Below are 23989 nucleotides of genomic sequence, written 5' to 3' on the forward strand. Positions count from 1 at the left end.
TCGCTCAGCCACACTATATAGCATTCTGTTTACTGCCACTCTGTGTACCTCGCTCAGCCACACTATATAGCATTCTGTTTACTGTTCTGTGTCTGCTGGGAATAGTAGTACACCGCTCGCTCAGCCACACTATATAGCATTCTGTTTACTGCCACTCTGTGTACCTCTCTCAGCCACACTATATAGCATTCTGTTTACTGCCACTCTGTGTCTGCTGGGAATAGTAGTACACCGCTCACCCGCCACTGTATAGCATTGTGCTCTGTGTCGCTGCTGGGAATAGTGGTACACCGCTCACCCGCCACTGTATAGCATTGTGCTCTGTGTCGCTGCTGGGAATAGTGGTACACCGCTCACCCGCCACTGTATAGCATTGTGCTCTGTGTCGCTGCTGGGAATAGTGGTACACCACTCACCCGCCACTGTATAGCATTGTGCTGTGTGTCGCTGCTGGGAATAGTGGTACACCGCTCAGCCACACTATATAGCATTCTGTTTACTGTTCTGTGTCTGCTGGGAATAGTAGTACACCGCTCGCTCAGCCACACTATATAGCATTCTGTTTACTGCCACTCTGTGTACCTCGCTCAGCCACACTATATAGCATTCTGTTTACTGCCACTCTGTGTCTTCTGGGAATAGTAGTACACCGCTCGCTCAGCCACACTATATAGCATTCTGTTTACTGCCACTCTGTGTACCTCGCTCAGCCACACTATATAGCATTCTGTTTACTGTTCTGTGTCTGCTGGGAATAGTAGTACACCGCTCGCTCAGCCACACTATATAGCATTCTGTTTACTGCCACTCTGTGTACCTCTCTCAGCCACACTATATAGCATTCTGTTTAATGCCACTCTGTGTCTGCTGGGAATAGTAGTACACCGCTCACCCGCCACTGTATAGCATTGTGCTCTGTGTCGCTGCTGGGAATAGTGGTACACCGCTCACCCGCCACTGTATAGCATTGTGCTCTGTGTCGCTGCTGGGAATAGTGGTACACCGCTCACCCGCCACTGTATAGCATTGTGCTCTGTGTCGCTGCTGGGAATAGTGGTACACCACTCACCCGCCACTGTATAGCATTGTGCTGTGTGTCGCTGCTGGGAATAGTGGTACACCGCTCAGCCACACTATATAGCATTCTGTTTACTGTTCTGTGTCTGCTGGGAATAGTAGTACACCGCTCGCTCAGCCACACTATATAGCATTCTGTTTACTGCCACTCTGTGTACCTCGCTCAGCCACACTATATAGCATTCTGTTTACTGCCACTCTGTGTCTTCTGGGAATAGTAGTACACCGCTCGCTCAGCCACACTATATAGCATTCTGTTTACTGCCACTCTGTGTACCTCGCTCAGCCACACTATATAGCATTCTGTTTACTGTTCTGTGTCTGCTGGGAATAGTAGTACACCGCTCGCACAGCCACACTATATAGCATTCTGTTTACTGCCACTCTGTGTACCTCTCTCAGCCACACTATATAGCATTCTGTTTACTGCCACTCTGTGTCTTCTGGGAATAGTAGTACACCGCTCGCTCAGCCACACTATATAGCATTCTGTTTACTGCAACTCTGTGTACCACGCTCAGCCACACTATATAGCATTCTGTATACTGTTCTGTGTCTGCTGGGAATAGTAGTACACCGCTCGCTCAGCCACACTATATAGCATTCTGTTTACTGCCACTCTGTGTACCTCGCTCAGCCACACTATATAGCATTCTGTTTACTGCCACTCTGTGTCTGCTGGGAATAGTAGTACACCGCTCACCCGCCACTGTATAGCATTGTGCTCTGTTTCGCTGCTGGGAATAGTGGTACACCGCTCACCCGCCACTGTATAGCATTGTGCTCTGTGTCGCTGCTGGGAATAGTGGTACACCGCTCACCCGCCACTGTATAGCATTGTGCTCTGTGTCGCTGCTGGGAATAGTGGTACTGTATAGCATTTCTGTACTGCCACTGTACTGCTGCCAGTCAGCGTGTACTGTAAGGATAAGTGAAATGAGGAAGAAATCCGGTGAAAGAGGGAGGGGCAAGGGAAGAGGTGTTTCCCCTGACGGTTCACGTACAGGCCACAGGGGAGCACCCAAGAAAAATCACTCAATACCGCCCATGTTGTCCAGGACAACAACCCTCACAAATCCAAAAGAACAGGACCAGATAATTACTTGGATGACATCTCAAGCATCCAACAGTGGGTTAAGCAGCACCAGCACATCACGCACGAGGTCCGAGTCCTCAGCCAGTTACAAGGAGCCAGTGGGCACAAAGCTGACACAACCGGCAGCGACACCACGCACACAACTGCCAGATAACCAGTCCGATGAATTACCTCAGGACACAATGGGGTATTCGCAGGAGCTATTCCCAGCCCAACAAACTTCCACCTTTCAAAGGTCAATGGAGGAACAGCCAGAAATGTTGTGCCCGGATTCACAACCATTAACTGTGGGAAATGCACCGCGCACTGAAATACAAGGCGAGTCCAAGGAGGACTCGGAAACCCAAATCCCAGAGCAAGTTGGGCAGGAGGGGTTGCAATTGCAGGAGGTCGGCCGACAAGATCTGGAAGACGACGTTGGAGTGAGCTGCGCAGAGGTTGTTCTGGGGAGCTCTACTCCACGGCGGCGGCCCCCCACAATGACATATGACGAGTTTGAGGAGATGGAAGAGGAGGGTATGGACAATGTGGACAGAGACCCAGATTTTGTTTGTGAACGAGAACATCGCCGTCGTAGCAGCAGCACAGATGAGTCTGTTGAAGAACCCACTGCTGCACGAGTTCGCCTTGTGCCACAAGGTAGGCGGCGCGCAATTTCAGGCACCACAAGCGTGGAAGTTCAAGTGAGAGACAAAAGAGGAGCAAACAGAAATCGCCAGCAAGGCAGGTGCTCCAAAGTCTGGGCTTTCTTTGAAGACTGCACTGAGGATGTTACCATGGCGATTTGCAAGGTGTGCAAGACCCGCCTGAGCAGGGGGAAAAGTATTAACAACCTCTCCACCACCAGCATGAGCCGCCACATGCTATCCAAACATCCCACTCTGTGGGCAAACGCTGCAGGACAGGGTACCAGCAACACTGCCTCCCTTGGGTTCACCAGACTCACCACCAGACCCGCCTCAGCAGCAGCAGTAGCCCAGCCATTGCGTGGTTCACAACATTCACAAACATCAGACGACGCTGACACTGTCACTTTCCGGAGTAGTGCTCTTGAGGTCTCCCAGTGTTCATCAAACACAACAACCAACAGCCCTTCCGTGTGCAGCGCTACGGTTCAGTTGTCTGTGTTGGAGATGTTTGAGCGCAAGAGGAAATTGCCAGCAAATGACCCCCGGGCCGTGGCAGTAACAGCCAGCATAGCCAAGCTTCTGGCCTGCGAAATGCGGCCATATCGAGTGGTGGAGACAAACAGCTTCAAGGGCATGATGTCAGTGGCCATCCCACGTTACGTGGTTCCCAGCCGCTACCACTTTGCGCGCTCTGCAGTGCCTGAGTTGCATGAGCACGTGGTCAGCAAAATAACCCGAAGCTTGAAGAATGCCGTTGCCTGCAAGGTTCACCTCACCACTGACACCTGGACGAGTGCGTTCGGCCAGGGTCGATACATCTCCCTTACCGCGCACTGGGTGAACCTTGTGGAGCCTGGCAGCGATTCCTCACCTGCTACGGCGCGGGTGTTGCCCACGCCGCAAACAGCTGCACCGCCGTCCCTCCCACTGGATAGCAACAGCAGCACCTACCTCTCTGACTCCTTCTCCTCCAATGCATCTCAAAGCTGTACCTCATCCGGAAACGCTACCCCAGCAGCAGTAGGATCGTGGAAGCAGTGCAGCACAGCAGTTGGCATGCGTCAGCAAGCGTTGCTGAAGCTGATCTGCCTTGGGGATAAGCAGCACACAGGGGAGGAAATTTGGAAGGGAATAAAGGAACAGACGGATTTGTGGCTGGCACCGCTGGACCTGAAACCGGGCATGGTTGTGTGTGATAATGGGAGTAATCTCATTCGCGCTTTAAGGTTGGCTAAGCTGACACACATCCCTTGCCTGGCGCACGTGATGAACCTAGTAGTTCAGCGGTTCCTGAGGACATACCCAGGTGTGGCCGATCTTCTGTTGAAGGTGCGTCGAGTGGCCAAACATTGTAGTAATTCCAGTACTGCTTCGGGGGCACTCGCCAAGATGCAGGAGCGCTTCAATCTCCCCCACCATTGCTTGCTGTGTGATGTCCCTACGCGCTGGAATTCTACGCTGCACATGCTAGCCCGCTTTTGTGAGCAGAAGAGTGCAGTGGTCCAGTACATGACGGCGCAGTACCGAGGCGCATCCGGACAGCTGCCAAGCTTCTGTGGATCCGATTGGGCCAACATGTTGGACCTCTGCCAAGTCCTCCAAAATTTTGAGCAATCCACGTTGCTTGTGAGCAGTGACAACTCTTCAGTCAGCATTACCATACCACTGCTGTGTTTACTGAAGAGGTCAATGTTGAAAATCAAGGAAACAGCTGTCATGATGCAACTGGGGGAATCTGAAGGAGAAAACGATAAGCGTGATGGTACCAACATCAGGCCATCCGCCTCAGGGAACGCTGGCCCCAGCAGCTATAACGAAGAAGAGGAGGAGGAACAGCTGGAGTCGGAGCAGGAATTTCATGCCACCACTGACGAGGGCCAGAGCGGTGCACGTTGGACTTCCACAATTCAGCGCGAATGGTCAGCAGAAGCAGACCAGGAGGAAGGTGACGACTATGATGCATCACAACAACTATCACAACGCTCACAAGAGGATGATGAGGATTCTGGTAGGACTCTGGCACACATGGCTCAATTCATGCTAGACTGCATTGAACGTGACCCACGCATTGTGCGCATTCTGGACAAAACCAATTACTGGGTTTATACCCTTCTGGATCCATGGTACAAACACAATGTTCCAAAACTGCTTGAAGAAAGAGTCAGACAGGTAAAAATGGAAGAATACCAGCAGGCCCTTGTGGAGACTTTAGAGAGGAGATTGACATCCTCCCCTCCTTTAGCCAGTTGTACGCCGACAGACTGACTTCCGCAAACCCAGGACGACCAGGAGGGCAGCAAACAACGCAAGCCGCACCTAGTGCCCAAAAGGGAATGGTATCGGCAGTGTCCTTGGAGTGGGAACATTTTCTGACACCCATGCAGCAGCAGCCCACTGAACAGCAAGCGTGCAGATCCACCTCCAACACCGATCGCCTGGAGAAGATGGTCAAGGACGACATGTCAGATGACGTAGCTGTGTCGAACAATCCATCTGCACCCTTCAACTATTGGGTATCGAAGCTAGACACCTGGCACGAACTGGCAATGTACGCAATAGAGGTGCTGGCTTGCCCGGCAGCCAGCGTTATGTCGGAACGCTGTTTCAGTGCTGCCGGAGGCATCGTCACAGATCGGCGTATCCGCCTCTCCACAGAAAATGCAGACCGTCTGACTCAAATTAAAATGAATCAATCCTGGATTGGAAATGACTACGCAACACTCCAGGACCCCAACCAAGTAACATGACCAATGAACATCTGGGATGGTGTAGCGTTTCCGGTCCCTGTTTATTGAACCTCTCATCTGTATTACATTTATGACTGCATGGCGGCAAAAAGCATTGCTGCTATATCCGCACGCTTTTTGTCCTCATGCAAGGCCTGGGTTGTTGTGTCTCAAAAAGCATGGCCTTCTCCTCCTGTGCCTCCTCCTGTTCCATCACGTCTGCTGCTGCTGGGTTAGCGTTGCCGCGTGGTCCTTGTTTATTGAACCACTTATCTTTATTACATTTATGACTGCATGGCGGTACAAAGCATGCTATCCTCACGCTTCTTGTCCTCATGCAAGGCCTGGGTTGTTGTGTCTCACAAAGCGTGGCCTTCTCCTCCTGCGCCTCCTCCTGTTCCATCACGTCTGCTGCTGCTGGGTTAGCGTTGCCGCGTGGTCCCTGTTTATTGAACCACTTATCTTTATTACATTTATGACTGCATGGCGGTACAAAGCATGCTATCCGCACGCTTTTTGTCCTCATGCAAGGCCTGGGTTGTTGTGTCTTAGAAAGCATGGCCTTCTCCTCCTGCGCCTGCTCCTGTTCCATCACGTCTGCTGCTGCTGCTGCTGCTGGGTTAGCGTTGCCGGTCCCTGTTTATGGAACCTCTTATCTTTATTACATTTATGACTGCATGGCGGTACAAAGCATGCTATCCGCATGCTTCTTGTCCTCATGCAAGGCCTGGGTTGTTGTGTCTCACAAAGCGTGGCCTTCTCCTCCTGCGCCTCCTCCTGTTTCATCACGTCTGCTGCTGCTAGGTTAGCGTTGCCGCGTGGTCCCTGTTTATTGAACCACTTATCTTTATTACATTTATGACTGCATGGCGGTACAAAGCATGCTATCCGCACGCTTCTTGTCCTCATGCAAGGCCTGGGTTGTTGTGTTTCACAAAGCGTGGCCTTCTCCTCCTGCGCCTCCTCCTGTTCCATCACGTCTGCTGCTGCTGGGTTAGCGTTGCCGCGTGGTCCCTGTTTATTGAACCACTTATCTTTATTACATTTATGACTGCATGGCGGTACAAAGCATGCTATCCGCACGCTTCTTGTCCTCATGCAAGGCCTGGGTTGTTGTGTCTCAAAGCGTGGCCTTCTCCTCCTGCGCCTCCTCCTGTTCCATCACGTGTGCTGCTGCTGCTGCTGCTGGGTTAGCGTTACCGGTCCCTGTTTATGGAACCTCTTCTCTTTATTACACTTATGACTGCATGGCGGTAAAAAGCATGTTACCTGTGCAAAGAAACATGACATTTTCCGCATTTAAAAGACAGTTTTTCCTTTGAAACTTTACAATCAATTTTCTCAAAACCTATAAGCTCTTTTTCAAATATTTTTTTTCCTCCTGTACCCACTCCCAAGGTGCACATACCCTGCTAATTTGGGGTATGTAGCATGTAAGGAAGCTTTACAAAGCACGAAAGTTCGGGTCCCCATTGACTTCCATTATGTTCGGAGTTCGGCGCGAACACCCGAACATCGCGGCGATGTTCGGCGAACGTTCGCGAACCCGAACATCTAGGTGTTCGCCCAACACTACTCATGATTCAAATGAGGACTAACTACAGCAGCTGAACGGTGGGGACTGGAGGGGTTAGTTACCCATAAATTTGCGTCCTCCCCGCACTCCATAGGTCCATGCGTCCTAATAGCGTTCCAAGCTTCCCTGCCGTCACTTCTTCCTTCCGGCTTGAAGGAGGAAGTGACGGCAGCGAGGCTTGGAACGTTAATATTAGGACGCATGGACCTATATACCTTGATCCTCCTCTGCCATGCCACTGTCCAGGTTTGGGTACACTTTGTATACATTTCCTAAAGGATTTGTGACTGCAGAAATTCCCTAAAGGTTTAAGAACTTCGCACTGCAATTAAAGTCTGTGGGGCATCGCTGGTTTACGATCGCTCTGCAAAAGTTCATGGTGACAGCTTATGCATGCACACTGGCAGAGACCTGTTTAGCTCACTTCGATAAAAGCCAAGTCCGGTCAGGTCCATGTGCTCGCGCCTGCATTGTAGTATGGACCCAATCAGGCTCAGATTTTACCAAAGTAAGTCGAAGGGGCCTGGACTAGTGTGCATGTGTGAGCTGTCAGCAAGCTTTTTGCTTGGGTTCCCAGCACTGGAGCCAGAGCAGGTCCATGCTACTGCACAGGCACAGTGTGGCCACACTTCAGGGTCTCAGTGCAGGTTTGACCCAATGGAGGAGGATGAGGAAGCTTCTAGAGGATCCAGAAGCTTCCCCCTTCCGAGGTAAGTATAAATTTTTGGACATTGCAAACTTCCCAGGTTTGCTTTAAATACTAGTGGTATAGTTCATATTGTTACACTTATTTCAAATTGATACAAATTGATATTCTTACCTCTCTTTATGACTCTGATTACTGAACTTTTTCCAGAATTTTCCAATCCCATGAAGAGAATTGCCACACTCCTGCAAGAAAAAGTAAGTTCTGCTTATTTTCCTTTGTCTATAACTATGATAATTAAAGAGACACTGAAGCAAACTAATTTTGCACATTTTACCTTATAATTCGCTTTATTCCTCTCATGCCAAATAAATCGCCATGTCCCCGCTGCTAAACGAGGGCTGCTGAACCCCCAAATCCCTCTGCAAATATCCATGACCAACTTGGTCGTGGATTTTGCTGCACTGAGAGGCAGAGCTTCCAACTGTAGCTCTGCCTCTCCTGACGTCAATCGCCGCCTGGGTTGCCGCCTCTCCCCGCCCCTCTCTGTGAAGGAAGAGTGAGAGGAGCTGGGAGAGACGGCGATGCACCGCGATTGACGTCAGGAGAGGCAGAGCTGAAGCTGAAAGCTCTGCTCCTTCCAGGAAATGCCGGCTGGATTGCCCCCCGGGGATTAGGGGGCTCTGCAGCCCTCGTTTAGCGGTGGGGACACAGCGGTTTACTTGGCATGAGAGCAATGGAGCGAATTATAAGGTAAAATGTGCAAAATTAGTTTGCTTCAGTGTCTCTTTAAAGGTTGTATGTTAGGGCAAAACAAACATGGAAACTGGTAAAGTTATCAGTTACAAAATTAATACAGGGATTGAATAAAGTGCAGTACAAAAGTGAACTGGACAGACTGGTTGGTGATACAGAGGCATATACTCTGCTACGAGGTGATCCAACAGGTAAGTACATGAAGTATACACAAAGATAAAATCAATCCCCCCGGCAAACCCATAATCAGTGGGATAGGGTCAGTGACACATAGATTGGGACAATATCTGGATGAATATCTCTAGCCTCTGGGGGGCAAACTGCCAAATGTGCTGGTTGATACCAAGCATATGCTACAAAAGATTGAGGGCTATGAACTGGGATATAATGGTGACAGCTGACGTATCATCTTTATACACCAATATCAAACATGAGCTAGGTTTGGATGCTGTTAGATACTACAAGGACAAGGATGGCTCCCTTAAAGAAGAGCAGAGGGAGTATCTACTCAGGTTGTTGAGGTTCGCTTTAGAAAGAAACTACTTCTGGCACAATAACAGTTTTTACAGACAGCACAAAGGATGTGCCATGGGGGCTATTTATGCCCCGAGCCTGGCAAACTTCTTTATGGGAAAATGTGAAGAAAATATTTTGAGAGGGGACCCCCCTTTAAGAATGTGGAGTCATGTCATTTTATTGACAATTTATTTTTAGTGTGGGGAGGGGGGACAGAGCAGCTGGATACATTTCTGTTTTTTCTGAACAACAACAGCCTGGGGATCTCCCTAACAGCAGAAAATAGTTCAGATACAGGGGCAAATGCAGGATTTTTAAGGGGGGGATTCCTGAAAGGTCCAGAAGCACTTATACAATACAATACAATAACATTTGTAAAGCGCTTTTCTCCCATAGGACTCAAAGCGCATAGCTGTGTCTCAGCTGCCTCCTTTGCCCCAGGGCCCCAGCCCGGCCCTGACTGCAGAAAAGGACACTAAGGGTTACTCAAACCAAACTGATTAAAGAAGAATTTATAGAAGCTTATAATCCTAAAATCAAGAAATTCACCCAAATAATCTGCAAAACATTTTAACACATATATAATCAGTTTAAAGCAAGATGGTGATTATTTCTCTGCATTAATATGATTTTCTGACAACAGTGCCCCCCAGTTCAGGTACTGACAGGAGTCCCCAGTTTAGGTAGTGACAGGGCCCCCCAGTTCAGGTAGTGACAGGGCCCCCCAGTTCAGACAGTGACAGGAGCCCCTAGTTTAGGTAGTGACAGGAGCCCTCAGTTTAGGTAGTGACAGGGCCCCCCAGTTCAGGTAGTGACAGGAGCCTCTATTTTAGGTTGTGACAGGGCCCCCTAGTTCAGGTAGTGACAGGAGCCCCCAGTTTAGGTAGTGTCAGAGTCCCCCAGTTCAGGTAGTGTGAGGAGCCCCCCAGTTTAGGGGATTTTTGTATAGATATGGCAGGCATGTCTGAAGGTTTCAAGTCTCACACAGCTACTTTGTGTAAAGACATGGAGATGTGGAGGCCTCACAGGTAATGGGTGGTTTGCACAACAATAGATTGAAGATAATCAACCCTGAAGATCTGTGAACATCTCAACAGGGGTGAATAACACCTCTAGCCTTGCAACAGAAAATAGAAAACTCGGTAATTCTAGTGTTAACCCCTACACTTACAAGCTAGCTCCTATCATGGGGGCCCTCCACTCTACCGCTACGCTTGGTCGCTACAGGCCATGCTAGATGGATCCAGCTGACACTATTGCAGTAAGAGCTTTAAAGGAGAAGAGACCAAGCACTGTGGGAGAATTGCGTGCCATCATGAGCTATTACAGACAGTATATACCAAACTTTTCTCGTATTGCTGGACCACTTTATGATTTGTTGAAAGGGACCACAGAAGACCATATACCACAAAGCAGCATGAGTACACGAAAAGTTCCAACGAAGAGAAAAGGAGTGTCATCACATAAATTGATTAACTGGACGGAAAAACATCAATGTACCTTGGAAGAATTAATAGACTGTCTAGTTGAACCACCAGTCCTTGATTTTCCAGATTTTTCCCAGCCATTCATCCTCCACACAGATTCCTCCAATCAAGGCCTCGGTGCAGTTCTATATCAACAACAAAAGGGAAGACTTTGTGTGATAGCCTATGGCTCCCAGACTTCAACTGCAGCTGAACGGAATTACCATCTTCACTCTGGAAAATTGGAATTCCTTGCTTTGAAGTGGGCCATTACAGAAAAATTAGAGACTACTTGTATTATGCACCAACATTCACAGTGTACAGTGATAACAATCCACTCACATATGTGCTATCGAGTGCCAAGCTAAACGCCAGTGGATACAGATGGGTAGCAGAACTCGCAGATTTCCATTTCACCATCCGTTACCGTCCTGGTAAAGAAAATGTGGATGCAGATTCGTTGTCAAGAATGCCATTAAATACTGAGAGGGTGATGGAACAATGTACTGAAGAATTATCATCTAATTGTGTGGCAGCAACAATCCAAGCTATTGAAGCTCAAGACTCTAACTAGTGTTGGGCGAACAGTGTTCGCCACTGTTCGGGTTCTGCAGAACATCACCCTGTTCGGGTGATGTTCGAGTTCGGCCGAACACCTGGTGGTGTTCGGCCAAACTGTTTGGGTTCGCCCGAACTGCTCAATGCCTGGCCGAACAGGGCCCCTGTTCGGCGGAACAGCGCCCTGTTCGGCTGAATACAGCCCCCCTATGGGGTCGCAGGCATAAGGGGGGAGCATGCCCTGATCGCGGGGGGGGGGGGTCGGAAATTCCCCCCACCCCCTCCGCTAGCGCTCCCCCCTCTGCCCGCTTCCCCATACAAAAGTTTAAGGAAAGTAAAATAATACCGGTGGTAGTGGCTGGCAGTGGCACTGTGAAGTCGGTCAGGAGGAGGAGTCCAGAGAGTGACGCGTTGAGGGAGGCCGGGCAGCGGGCGGTTCAGCGGTAGTACCCTTGTGGTACTTCCGCCCTTTCTCTGACCTCACGTCCCCTGCATACGAGGGTACGCGTCACGCGTACCCTCGTATGCGTCATCACGCAGAGGACGTGAGGTCAGAGAAAGGGCGGAAGTACCACAAGGGTACTACCACTGAACCGCCCGCTGCCCGGCCTCCCTCAACGCGTCACTCTCCGGACTCCTCCTCCTGACTCACTTCACAGTGCCACTGCCAGCCACTACCACCGGTATTATTTTACTTTCCTTAATCTTTTGTATGGGGAAGCGGGCAGAGGGGGGAGCGCTAGCGGAAGGAGTGGGGGGAATTTCCGCCCCCCCCCCCCCCCGCGATCGGGGTATGCTCCCCCCTTATGCCTGCAACCCCATAGGGCCCCAAAAAGCGGGATGTTCGGGGAGTTCAGGGTTCGGCCCGAACATGCCGAACATCGCGGCCATGTTCGGCGAACGTTCCCGAACCCGAACATCCAGGTGTTCGCCCAACACTAACTCTAACCTACCGTGAGTTTGCCTAGCAGTTACAGATACCCAAAGTACAGGAGTGATTGATGAAATAGGTAAACCATTTTCAGTTGATGAAATTCGACGAGCACAGCAAGATGACAAGCACATTGGCCCAATAATACAGTGCAAGGTAAAGAACCATAAGCCGTCAGGTTATGCACTGAATACTCTTAGCAAGCAAAGCAAGTGTCTACTTCGCAACTGGGAAAGACTTTATATTGATGAAAAAGGAATTCTCCAAAGAAGAACATTGAACAAGACACAACTTGTATTACCTGAAGAATACAAGGTTACCGTGTTAAAGGAATTACATGATGAGATGGGTCATCAAGGTATTGACAGAACACTATCATTGATCCGGGATAGATTCTTTTAGCCTTACATGCTGAAGGAAGTTGAACATTATGTGGCAAGAACTTGTACCTGTTTGAAACAAAAGACGCCATGCAAAGAAACACGAGCACCTCTTACAAGTATTGTGACAGCACAGCCATTTGAACTAGTGTCAATAGATTTTCTCCACTTGGACAAATGTAAAGGTGGGTATGAATATATCCTGATAATCATCGATCACTTTACTCGTTTTGCTCAAGCTTATGCCACCACCTCAAAGTCTGCTAAAACAGTTGCTGATCGAATCTTCAACGATTATGCTCTAAGGTATGGAATGCCAATGCGAATACATCATGATCAAGGCGGTGAATTTGAAAACCAGCTTTTTGCTCAGTTGAAAAAGAACTGTGGTGTACTAGGATCAAGAACAACACCGTATCACCCCCAAGGAAATGGACAAGTGGAATGGTTCAACAGAACATTGTTACAGATGCTTAGGACTCTTACTGAGAAACAGAAGACAAATTGGAAAGACTCTTTGAATAAGCTTGTCTATGCATATAATTGCACACGATGTGAAGTAACAGGCTGTTCCCCTTTTTACCTCCTTTTTGGAAGATTGTAACGATTGTGGAACTTCCTCCATGATCAGCGCACAACGCGTGCGCTGATACGGCGGAAATCCTCCACAAGCGTATGATTGCAGGAACCCAGCAAAAGGTGCTACGCACCCGTAGAGGGAAATTCCTGTCGGCAGATGGTGTTGTGGAGTGCAGAGGAACCAATCCTCTGTACCTCCACAAATGCCAGACAGGAATTGTACGAAGCGCAGAACGCAATCGCAAGAGAAGCGATAGCAAATGAGAACGAGCAAAGGGACAGGTTGTATATGTGTGTACCAAACTAGTCGTCAACCCGCGACGGTGCACACACCACAGCAGATAAGAAGTAGGAACGCGATCGCGTGAGGTGCGATCGCCGGACGTGACACAAGGTTATAGCAAGGCAGAGCACGAGAGTAGCAAAGGCACAGCAAATCATACCATGAGGAGATACGGAAAATAACAAACGCTAACTGAACGCGAACACCGCACTCATTCGCAACAGTGCACGCGTTCGTGCGCAGTCTCCACATGATAAGCACAATAGAGACAAGCACGCCTAACTAACCATCGACAGACAAACATGAAACAGAGGACGTAAACGCTTGCTTAACGGTTACCTCACCGAGCCTCCAGCAAGCATTCGTAGCAGACAAGACAGACACACAAAAACAGGGACAAGCGAGAGATAGGATCCACAGCACTAGCGAAAGTGGCTAGCGCGATCCAGGAAGACAGAACAGAAGGATCCACAGCACTAGCGCGAAGCGAGTGCGATCCAGGCAGACAGAACAGAGTATCAGAACAGAAGGATCCACAGCGCTAGTGCAAGGCGAGTGCAATCCAGGAAGGCAGAACAGAAGGATCCACAGCACTAGTGCAAGGCGAGTGTGATCCAGGAAGACAGAACAGAAGGATCCACAGCACTAGCGCAGGATGCTAGTGCAATCCAGGTACAGATCAGAAGGGGCTACCAGTAACAACTGCTTTTCCGGTTAGCACCCAGGCACACAGAACGATTTCCTGTCGACCACCGCTGGGACAGGACAATCGCAGCAGACAAACAAAACAGATAAGCAATCCTAACTGCACTAAGGAAACATGCCCAGTGCAGTTTCCAGGGATTACTCTAAGCTGATCTTCAAACAAAGAGCAAGGCTGACACTCCTCCAGGAGTGTTTCACAGGAAGGAATCCTTATGACCAGCCAAGCATTGTGGGAAACACATAGTACTTATAGTACACGCCTCCAATGAATGTGGCCAGGCAATTTGCATGACAACGTATGCAAATTCCTCAGCAAGCACAAGCTGCAAAACTGACAGAAGCTCTCCCTTCCAGAGTCCTGCAGCATGCAAACCTAAACAATGGTCAAAAAGCTGCCTGCCTGCACAGGCAGCTGAGCAAATCATTACAGTACCCCCCCCCCCCCCTCCAGGGTCGAATTCCAGATGACCCTCAAAACTGCTATTAGCAAAAGATTCCAACCGAAGACTCATGAAGGTCGGGACAGCCCGACAAGGTCCAATTCCAGAGTCAGTCCACCCGAAACCGACCTCATCGGAAACAGAAGCCACCGAAACATGCCCATCAGCACTACAAGTCTTAGCGTAACACCCATCAGGACTGTGGATACCAGAGAAGAAGCCATCGACACCCTCCAGATAATACCCACCACCTTCCAAGGAGCGTCCGAAAATACCAAATCTGCCACAAAACCTGTTCGAAGTGTCTCTTTCAAAACAAAAGCCGCTGTTGCTCATATTCAGGGTACCAAGCAAAACTTCTCTCGGAATCTCCCAGAATGCCTTGAAGCTCCGGCGAGATTCCAAGAAGCCAGAACGCTCACCAGGCTCACATGGAGAGCTACCAAGCACCCCCATGGAACCTATGACAGTTCCAGATTTAGAATTAGCAGGACACCCATCAAGATCAGGACTTTCAGGGACCACTTCTGGGCATGCAAGCAGGCAGGCTAAATCAGAACATGTCTCCACCGAGGAAGCATCTGAGTACGCTGGTAACTGAGGCACACTTGGGCTTTCTGGGTCACAGAGCACACTGGGGTACACCAGCACAGGAGAAACCTCAGGACACGTCGGGGAACTGCCAACCTCAGAGTCCGGCATGACCAGACCAAAACCAGGACCGGGCAGAAAATCATCACGAGTAGAGGTCACAGGTACTGGTATTTCAAAAGAAGACTCGGTCTCAGGCTTAGAGATCTCAATGACTGTAATGGTATCTGACAGAAATTCATCATTGACTACCCATGACTGAAGCTCCACCAGGGCTGAAAAGGTAGCCAGCAAGGCAGCAATGCCTACGGAAGAGGGCAACACCTCAGAAGGACTTGGGGGGCAGGAGACATCTCCTACAAGTTCTGCACCCTTTGGGAGGAACTCGGAGACCTCCAGAACATCAAACAAGACGTCAGGAACATCATTTTCCAGGTTTTTTAAGAAGGATTCTGAACTATCCATGTTACAGGGCTGAACATTAAATATCTCCTGCAGGCAGGGCAGATGTCCCAGGAATGGTTCCACCATAACCTGAGACTGAACTTCATCATAATTAGCGGGATGTACAGGAATATTTACTGGAACACACACTGACTCCCTAACTTTATTCTCACTGTACCCAGAATTCTGTGTGGCAGTCAAACTAGCTTGTAACTCCAAAACTGCAGAAAAACAGGTGAGTATAGTGGTAATACCTAGACGAGCCTCTAGGGACACTGCAGGGGATTCTAAGCAAGGCCACATTGACTCATCCAGAGTGCAGGGTGCAGAATCAGCACTTCCCTCAGAGCAAGAAAGGGGCTCACAAACGTCAGTGTGAAAGGAAAACATGTTTTCATTCATGGTACAGGGCAGGTTCAAAGAAAGCGTCTCTGAATAAGGCAAAGAAGGTACAGCATCAGATTCGCAAAACCGAAGCGCTGTCTCACTCTTAGATTCGGCTAACAATGTCGAATCCGAGGAATCAGAACGCAAAACCTGCGAATCAAAATTCACTTTAGGTTGTGAAACTGACGCTTCCATAGCGCAAACCTCCGCGATCTGCGGAGCAGACTACAAGGCATCTAGGACCGAAACACTGGAGCAACTGTCATCAGGCAACGGGCCCCTACAGGTGTGAACAGGGTGAGACAGAGACTCATTTGCAGAAGAAATAGTGACATCAACAGGATAAACTTTATTAGGCATATTAATTTTACTTTTGACGCTGCATAGTCGAGAAATTTTCCCCATAGCAGGGTCACAGACGGAAGATCTCAAAGATCTGTTTCTAAATGAAAAAGGATCCCATACATCCTTGAGGAAACCGGCAGACTCATGCCGATCACAATCTGCAGGAACATCCGAGAAACAGGCATCAGATTGCACAGATTCAAACTGCACACTGTCAGGAGAGAATCCTTCAGGATTCGCCAAGGAATCAACCACAGCGGCACACTCATTCATTTCAGATTGCACAAAGTCAAGACTCTCATGCTTTACCCCCGAAAGGCAGGAACAATCATCCGACAACGATGTCTCTTTATTGGAATCAATTGGTTGGTGTGTGTGCAACTCATCCAAAATCGTTTGCCATACATAGATCACCAGATCCACATCATCCTTGTCACATTCATCGGAATCAATCAGAAGGTACATAGAATCGAGAAAAGCATTCAAGACATCTTCGCTTTTTGCGATGTAAAAATCGCAAAAGGCTTTCCAATCAAAATCCAATTCCTCCAATAAGGACCCGACATCCCATGAGGCAAATGGAGGTTCAAACAAGCCAGTATCTAGATAATCTCCATATGGGTGGAGATCAGGAACAAGAACAGATTTTTTAACTGCTGCAATATAGTGTGCGATCCTACCTATAATAGGATCCACATAAGCTTTGGATTGGGGCAACGAAACATGAGACTGAGAAGTCTCTCTGAAATCATCACATTCAAGTGCTTTCCCTACTTCAGAGTTTACAGAACTAATTTCTTTATTTGTAGTTGCTATGGGCAACGGGTGTTTCCGCTGGGAAGTCTTCCTAGATCTTTTACGTTTAGACTTAGCAGCTCTGGATGGCTGCTTTTTGGATGAAAGAGTAGATGGAACAGCTGATTGAGCTGCTGACAACAACTCATTAAGGGGGTATGGTAATTGAGGTAATCTCAGCCAATTGTGAATTAAAAAGGCCAAGAATTCCAGGGGTCTTTGACTCAGGGTGGTATGATCTAACACATCATAAGCCCACATTGACATTTCGCCCCCCAACAGAATGTAGACCATTTGGGGGGCCCAGGTAGACACTGAGGTGCATTGGAATTCAGGGTTCACTAACAGTTTAGTGCACTCAGACAAAAACTCATCTGCTGATTCAGGTTCAAGATTTTTAAATCTCTTCAAGGTACAAGAGCCATATTCGACAAAATCGTACAAATCGGAAATTCCGTCTACATTGGGGTTTTGGGTTGGGCTGGTCATACTGTAACGATTGTGGAACTTCCTCCGTGATCAGCGCACAACGCGTGCGCTGATACGGCGGAAATCCTCCACAAGCGTATGATTGCAGGAACCCAGCAAACGGTGCTACGCACCCGTAGAGGGAAATTCCTGTCAGCAGATGGCGTTGTGGAGTGCAGAGGAACCAATCCTCTGTACCTCCACAAATGCCAGACAGGAATTGTACGAAGCGCAGAACGCAATCGCAAGAGAAGCGATAGCAAATGAGAACGAGCAAAGGGACAGGTTGTATGTGTGTGTACCAAACTAGTCGTCAACCCGCGACGGTGCACACACCACAGCAGATAAGAAGTAGGAACGCGATCGCGAGAGGTGCGATCACCAGACATGACACAAGGTTATAGCAAGGTAGAGCACGAGAGTAGCAAAGGCACAGCAAATCATACAATGAGGAGATACGGAAAATAACAAACGCTAACTGAACGCGAACACCGCACTCATTCGCAACAGTGCACGCGTTCGTGCACGGTCTCCACGTGATAAGCACAATAGAGACAGGCACGCCTAACTAACCATCGACAGACAAACATGAAGCAGAGGACGCGAACGCTTGCTTAACGGTTACCTCACCGAGCCTCCAGCAAGCATTCGTAGCTAGAGTTGGGCCGAACGGTTCGCCTGCGAACGGTTCCATGCGAACTTCCGTGGTTCGCGTTCGCGTCCCGCGGGCGAACCTTTGCGGAAGTTCGGTTCGCCCCATAATGCACATGGAGGGTCAACTTTGACCCTCTACATCACAGTCAGCAGGCCCAGTGTAGCCAATTAGGCTACACTAGCCCCTGGAGCCCCACCCCCCTTATATAAGGCAGGCAGCGGCGGCCATTACGGTCACTCGTGTGCCTGCATTAGTGAGAGTAGGGCGAGCTGCTGCAGACTGTCTCTCATAGGGAAAGATTAGTTAGGCTTAGCTTGTTCCTGGCTGCATACCTGTTCAGTGAACCCGCCACTGCATACCTGTTGTGTTCAGTGAACCTGCCACTGCATACCTGTTCTGTGAACCCACCACTGCATACCTGATCTGTGAACCCACCACTGCATACCTGTTCTGTGAAACCACCACTGCATACCTGTTGTGTTCAGTGAACCTGCCACTGCATACCTGTTCTGTTCAGTGGATCCGCCACTGTATACCTGTACTGTGAACCCACCACTGCATACCTGTTCAGTGAACCCACCACTGCATACCTGTTCAGTGAACCCACCACTGCATACCTGTTCAGTGAACCTGCCACTGCATACCTGTTCTGTGAACCCACCACTGCATACCTGTTCTGTGAACCCACCACTGCATACCTGTTCTGTGAACCCACCACTGCATACCTGTTGTGTTCAGTGAACCTGCCACTGCATACCTGTTCTGTTCAGTGGACCCGCCACTGTAAACCTGTTCAGTGAACCCGCCACTGCATACCTGTTGTGTTCAGTGAACCTGCCACTGCATACCTGTTCTGTGAACCCACCACTGCATACCTGTTCTGTGAACCCACCACTGCATACCTGTTCTGTGAAACCACCACTGCATACCTGTTGTGTTCAGTGAACCTGCCACTGCATACCTGTTCTGTTCAGTGGATCCGCCACTGTATACATGTACTGTGAACCCACCACTGCATACCTGTTCAGTGAACCCACCACTGCATACCTGTTCAGTGAACCCACCACTGCATACCTGTTCAGTGAACCTGCCACTGCATACCTGTTCTGTGAACCCACCACTGCATACCTGTTCTGTGAACCCACCACTGCATACCTGTTCTGTGAACCCGCCACTGCATACCTGTTGTGTTCAGTGAACCTGCCACTGCATACCTGTTCTGTTCAGTGGACCCGCCACTGCATACCTGTTCTGTTCAGTGGACCCGCCACTGCATACCTGTTCTGTGAACCCACCACTGCATACCTGTTCTGTGAACCCACCACTGCATACCTGTTGTGTTCAGTGAACCTGCCACTGCATACCTGTTCTGTTCAGTGGACCCGCCACTGTATACCTGTTCAGTGAACCCGCCACTGCATACCTGTTGTGTTCAGTGAACCTGCCACTGCATACCTGTTCTGTGAACCCGCCACTGCATACCTGTTCTGTTCAGTGGACCCGCCACTGTATACCTGTTCTGTTCAGTGAACACGCTAATGTATACCTGTTCAGTGAACCCGCCACTGCATACCTGTTCTGTTCAGTGAACCTGCCACTGCATACCTGTTCTGTGAACCCGCCACTGTATACCTGTACTGTTCAGTGAACCCACCACTGCATACCTGTTCTGTTCAGTGGACCCGCCATTGTATACCTGTTCTGTTCAGTGAACACGCCGCTGTATACCTGTTCAGTGAACCCGCCACTGCATACCTGTTCTGTTCAGTGGACCTGCCACTGCATACCTGTTCTGTGAACCCGCCACTGTATACCTGTACTGTTCAGTGAACCCGCCACTGCATACCTGTTCTGTTCAGTGAACCCGCCACTGCATACCTGTTCTGTTCAGTGAACCCACTACTGTATACCCGTACTGTTCAGTGAACCCGCCACTGCATACCTGTTCTGTTCAGTGGAGCCGCTACTGTATACCGGTTCTGTTCAGTGAACCCGCCACTGCATACCTGTTGTGTTCAGTGAACCCGCCACTGTATACCTGTACTGTTCAGTGAACCCGCCACTGCATACCTGTACTGTTCAGTGAACCCGCCACTGCATACCTGTTGTGTTCAGTGAACCCGCCACTGCATACCTGTTCTGTTCAGTGGACCCGCCACTGTATACCTGTTCTGTTCAGTGAACACGCCACTGTATACCTGTTCAGTGAACTCGCCACTGCATACCTGTTCTGTTCAGTGAACCTGCCACTGCATACCTGTTCTGTGAACCCGCCAATGTATACCTGTACTTTTCAGTGAACCCGCCACAGCATACCTGTTCTGTTCAGTGGACCCGCTACTGTATACCTGTTCTGTTCAGTGAACCCGCCACTGTATACCTGTACTGTTCAGTGAACCCGCCACTGCATACCTGTTCTGTTCAGTGGAGCCGCTACTGTATACCGGTTCTGTTCAGTGAACCCGCCACTGCATACCTGTTGTGTTCAGTGAACCTGCCACTGTATACCTGTACTGTTCAGTGAACCCGCCACTGCATACCTGTACTGTTCAGTGAATCCGCCACTGCATACCTGTTGTGTTCAGTGAACCCGCCACTGCATACCTGTTCTGTTCAGTGAACCTGCCACTGCATACCTGTTCTGTGAACCCGCCACTGTATACCTGTACTGTTCAGTGAACCCGCCACTGCATACCTGTTGTGTTCAGTGAACCCGCCACTGCATACCTGTTCTGTTCAGTGAACCTGCCACTGCATACCTGTTCTGTGAACCCGCCACTGTATACCTGTTCTGTTCAGTGAACCCACCACATCAGTGCGCATACCTGTGCAGTTAAGTGAACCCACCTACCTACGTGAGTGCACACAGTGTGATATACCACTCCGTGCATACCCGATATGGACAAAACAGGTAGAGGAAGAGGTAGTGCCAGAGCCAGAGGAAGGCCACCCGGCAGGTCTGCGCGAGGTCGTGTAAATGTAATTTCATGTGGACCTGGCCCACAGTACAGTGCTCGGAAGAAGGCACGTCCCATCACCTCCCAAGATTGTCAGGACGTGGTTGAGTATTTAGCGACACAGAACACCTCATCCTGCTCAGCCACCAGCGCTACTACTAGCACCACTTCCGCTGCATTTGACACTTCACAAGAATTATTTAGTGTTGAAATCACTGATGCACAGCCATTGTTGTTACAGCCAGATGAATTTTCACCAGCTCATATGTCTGAGTTACGCGTCAACACTATGGATGTAACGTGTAAGGAGGATGAAGGACCTACTGATGGTGCATGTTTGGATTTGTCTGAGGCAAGCGAAGCTGGGCAGGATGATTATGATGATGACGATGATAGGGATCCTCTGTATGTTCCCAATAGAGGAGATGAAGAGGGGGACAGTTCAGAGGGGGAGTCAGAGAGTAGTAGGAGGAGAGAAGTTGCTGAAAGAAGCTGGGGCAGCTCTTCGTCAGAAACAGCTGGTGGCAGTGTCCGGCACCATGTATCGCCACCTATGTACAGCCAGCCAACCTGCCCTTCAGCATCAGCTGCTGAGGTCCCCATAGTGCCCACATCCCAGGGTGGCTCAGCGGTGTGGACAATTTTTAATGTGTGTGCCTCAGATCGGAGTAAAGCCATCTGTTCGCTCTGCCAACAAAAATTGAGCCGTGGAAAGGCCAACACTCACGTAGGGACAAGTGCCTTACGAAGGCACCTGGAGAAAAGGCACAAACAGCAATGGGATGGCCACCTGAGCAAAAGCAGCAGCAGCACACAAAAGAAAAGTCACCCTCCTTCTCCTCTTCCTCCTTCAGGTGTATCATCTGCTTCTGCCGCTTTCTCCCTTCCACCTTCACAGGCACCCTCCTCCACTCCGCCTCTGCCCTTGAGCGGTTCCTGCTCCTCTGCCCACAGCAGCAGTCAGGTGTCCGTGAAGGAAATGTTTGAGCGGAAGAAGCCAATTTCGGCCAGTCACCCCCTTGCCCGGCGTCTGACAGCTGGAGTGGCGGAACTGTTAGCTCGCCAGCTGTTACCCTACCGGCTGGTGGACTCTGAGGCCTTCCGTAAATTTGTGGCCATCGGAACACCGCAGTGGAAGATGCCAGGCCGCACTTATTTTTCGAGAAAGGCCATACTCCAACTGCACCGTGAAGTTGAGAGGCAAGTGGTGTCATCTCTTGCAAAGAGCGTTGGGTCAAGGGTACACCTGACCACGGATGCCTGGTCTGCCAAGCACGGGCAGGGCCGCTACATTACGTACACAGCCCATTGGGTCAACCTGGTGGTGAACGATGGCAAGCAGGGCGCAGCGGACCAAATTGTGACACCTCCACGGCTTGCAGGGAGGCCTCCTGCCACCTCCTCTCCTCCTGCTACATGCTCTTCGCTGTCCTCCTTGGCTGAGTGGCAGTTCTCCTCTCCAGCTACACAGCCCCAGCTCCGCAGGGCCTATTCTGCATGCCAGGTACGACGGTGTCACGCCATCTTAGACATGTCTTGTCTCAAAGCAGGGAGTCACACTGGAGCAGCTCTCCTGGCTGCTCTTAAGAAACAGGTGGATGAGTGGCTGACCCCGCACCACCTGGAGATAGGCAACGTGGTGTGCGACAATGGCAGCAATCTGCTTGCCGCTTTGCATATGGGGAAGCTGACACACATACCCTGCATGGCACATGTCATGAATCTAGTTGTTCAAAGATTTGTGGCAAAGTACCCTGGCTTAGCGGATGTCCTGAAGCAGGCCAGGAAGGTCTGTGGGCATTTGAGGCAGTCTTACACAGCCATGGCATGCTTTGCGGAAATTCAGCGGAAAAACAACATGCCGGTGAGACGCCTCATTTGCGATAGCCCGACTCGCTGGAATTTGACCCTGCTCATGTTCTCCCGCCTGCTAGAACAGAAGAAAGCCGTCACCCACTACCTCTACAACTACAGTAGAATGAAACAGTCTGGGAAGATGGGGATGTTCTGGCCCGACAACTGGACACTGATGAAAAATGCATGCAGGCTCATGCGGCCGTTTGAGGAGGTGACCAACTTGGTGAGCCGCAGTGAGGGCACCATCAGCGACTTAATTCCCTACGCTTACTTCTTGGAGCGTGCTGTGCGTAGAGTGGCGGATGAAGCTGCGAATGAGCGTGACCAGGAACCGTTACGGCAGGAACAGGCATGGGACCAATTTTCATCAGACCCAGCTGTTTCCTCAACACCTGCGGCAGCACAGAGGGGGGAGGAGGAGGAAGAAGAGAAGTCGTGTGCAGAAGATGAGTCAGACTCAGAGGATGATGAGCAAGGTGTTTCTTTGGGGGAGGAGGAGGGGACGGCGGCAGGAGAACACCCGCAGCAGGCGTCGCCGGGGGCTTGTGCTGCTCAACCTTCCCGTGGTATTGTTCGCGGCTGGGGGGAGGAGGTTGACTTACGTGACGTCACTGAGGAAGAGCAAGAGGAGATGGAGGGTACTGGATCCGACTTTGTGCAGATGTCGTCTTTTATGCTGTCCTGCCTGTTGAGGGACCCCCGTATAAAAAACCTCAAGGGGAATGAGCTGTACTGGGTGGCAACACTACTAGACCCTCGGTACAGGCACAAAGTGGCGGACCTGTTACCAACTCACCTGAAGGTGGAAAGGATGCAGCACATGCAGAACCAGCTGTCAACTATGCTTTACAATGCCTTTAAGGGTGATGTGACAGCACAACGCCAGCAAGGTACCACTAATCCTCCTCCCGTGTCCACGCAGTCAAAGACAGGACGCTCCAGCGATCTCATGGTGATGTCGGACATGCAGACGTTCTTTAGTCCAACGCCTCGCCGTAGCCCTTCTGGATCTACCCTCCACCAACGCCTGGAACGGCAGGTAGCCGACTACCTGGCCTTAAGTGTGGATGTAGACACTGCTGTGAACAGCGATGAGGAACCCTTGAACTACTGGGTGCGCAGGCTT

The 23989-nt window shown here is 50.0% G+C and overlaps 1 protein-coding gene across 1 annotated transcript in view; it reads right to left on the bottom strand.

The window, feature by feature from the left end:
* The window catches only part of LOC137528401 (ADP-ribosylation factor-like protein 13B), a 2482321-nt gene that overhangs the window by 2044696 nt on the left and 413636 nt on the right, over positions 1-23989 (bottom strand). The window contains exon 3 of the mRNA XM_068249693.1: positions 7925-7995. Coding sequence (XP_068105794.1) covers positions 7925-7995 — 71 coding nt within the window. The remainder of the gene's footprint in view (positions 1-7924; positions 7996-23989) is intronic.

This window comes from Hyperolius riggenbachi, chromosome 8 (assembly GCF_040937935.1).
Source record: "Hyperolius riggenbachi isolate aHypRig1 chromosome 8, aHypRig1.pri, whole genome shotgun sequence".
Taxonomy (NCBI): Eukaryota; Metazoa; Chordata; class Amphibia; order Anura; family Hyperoliidae; genus Hyperolius; species Hyperolius riggenbachi.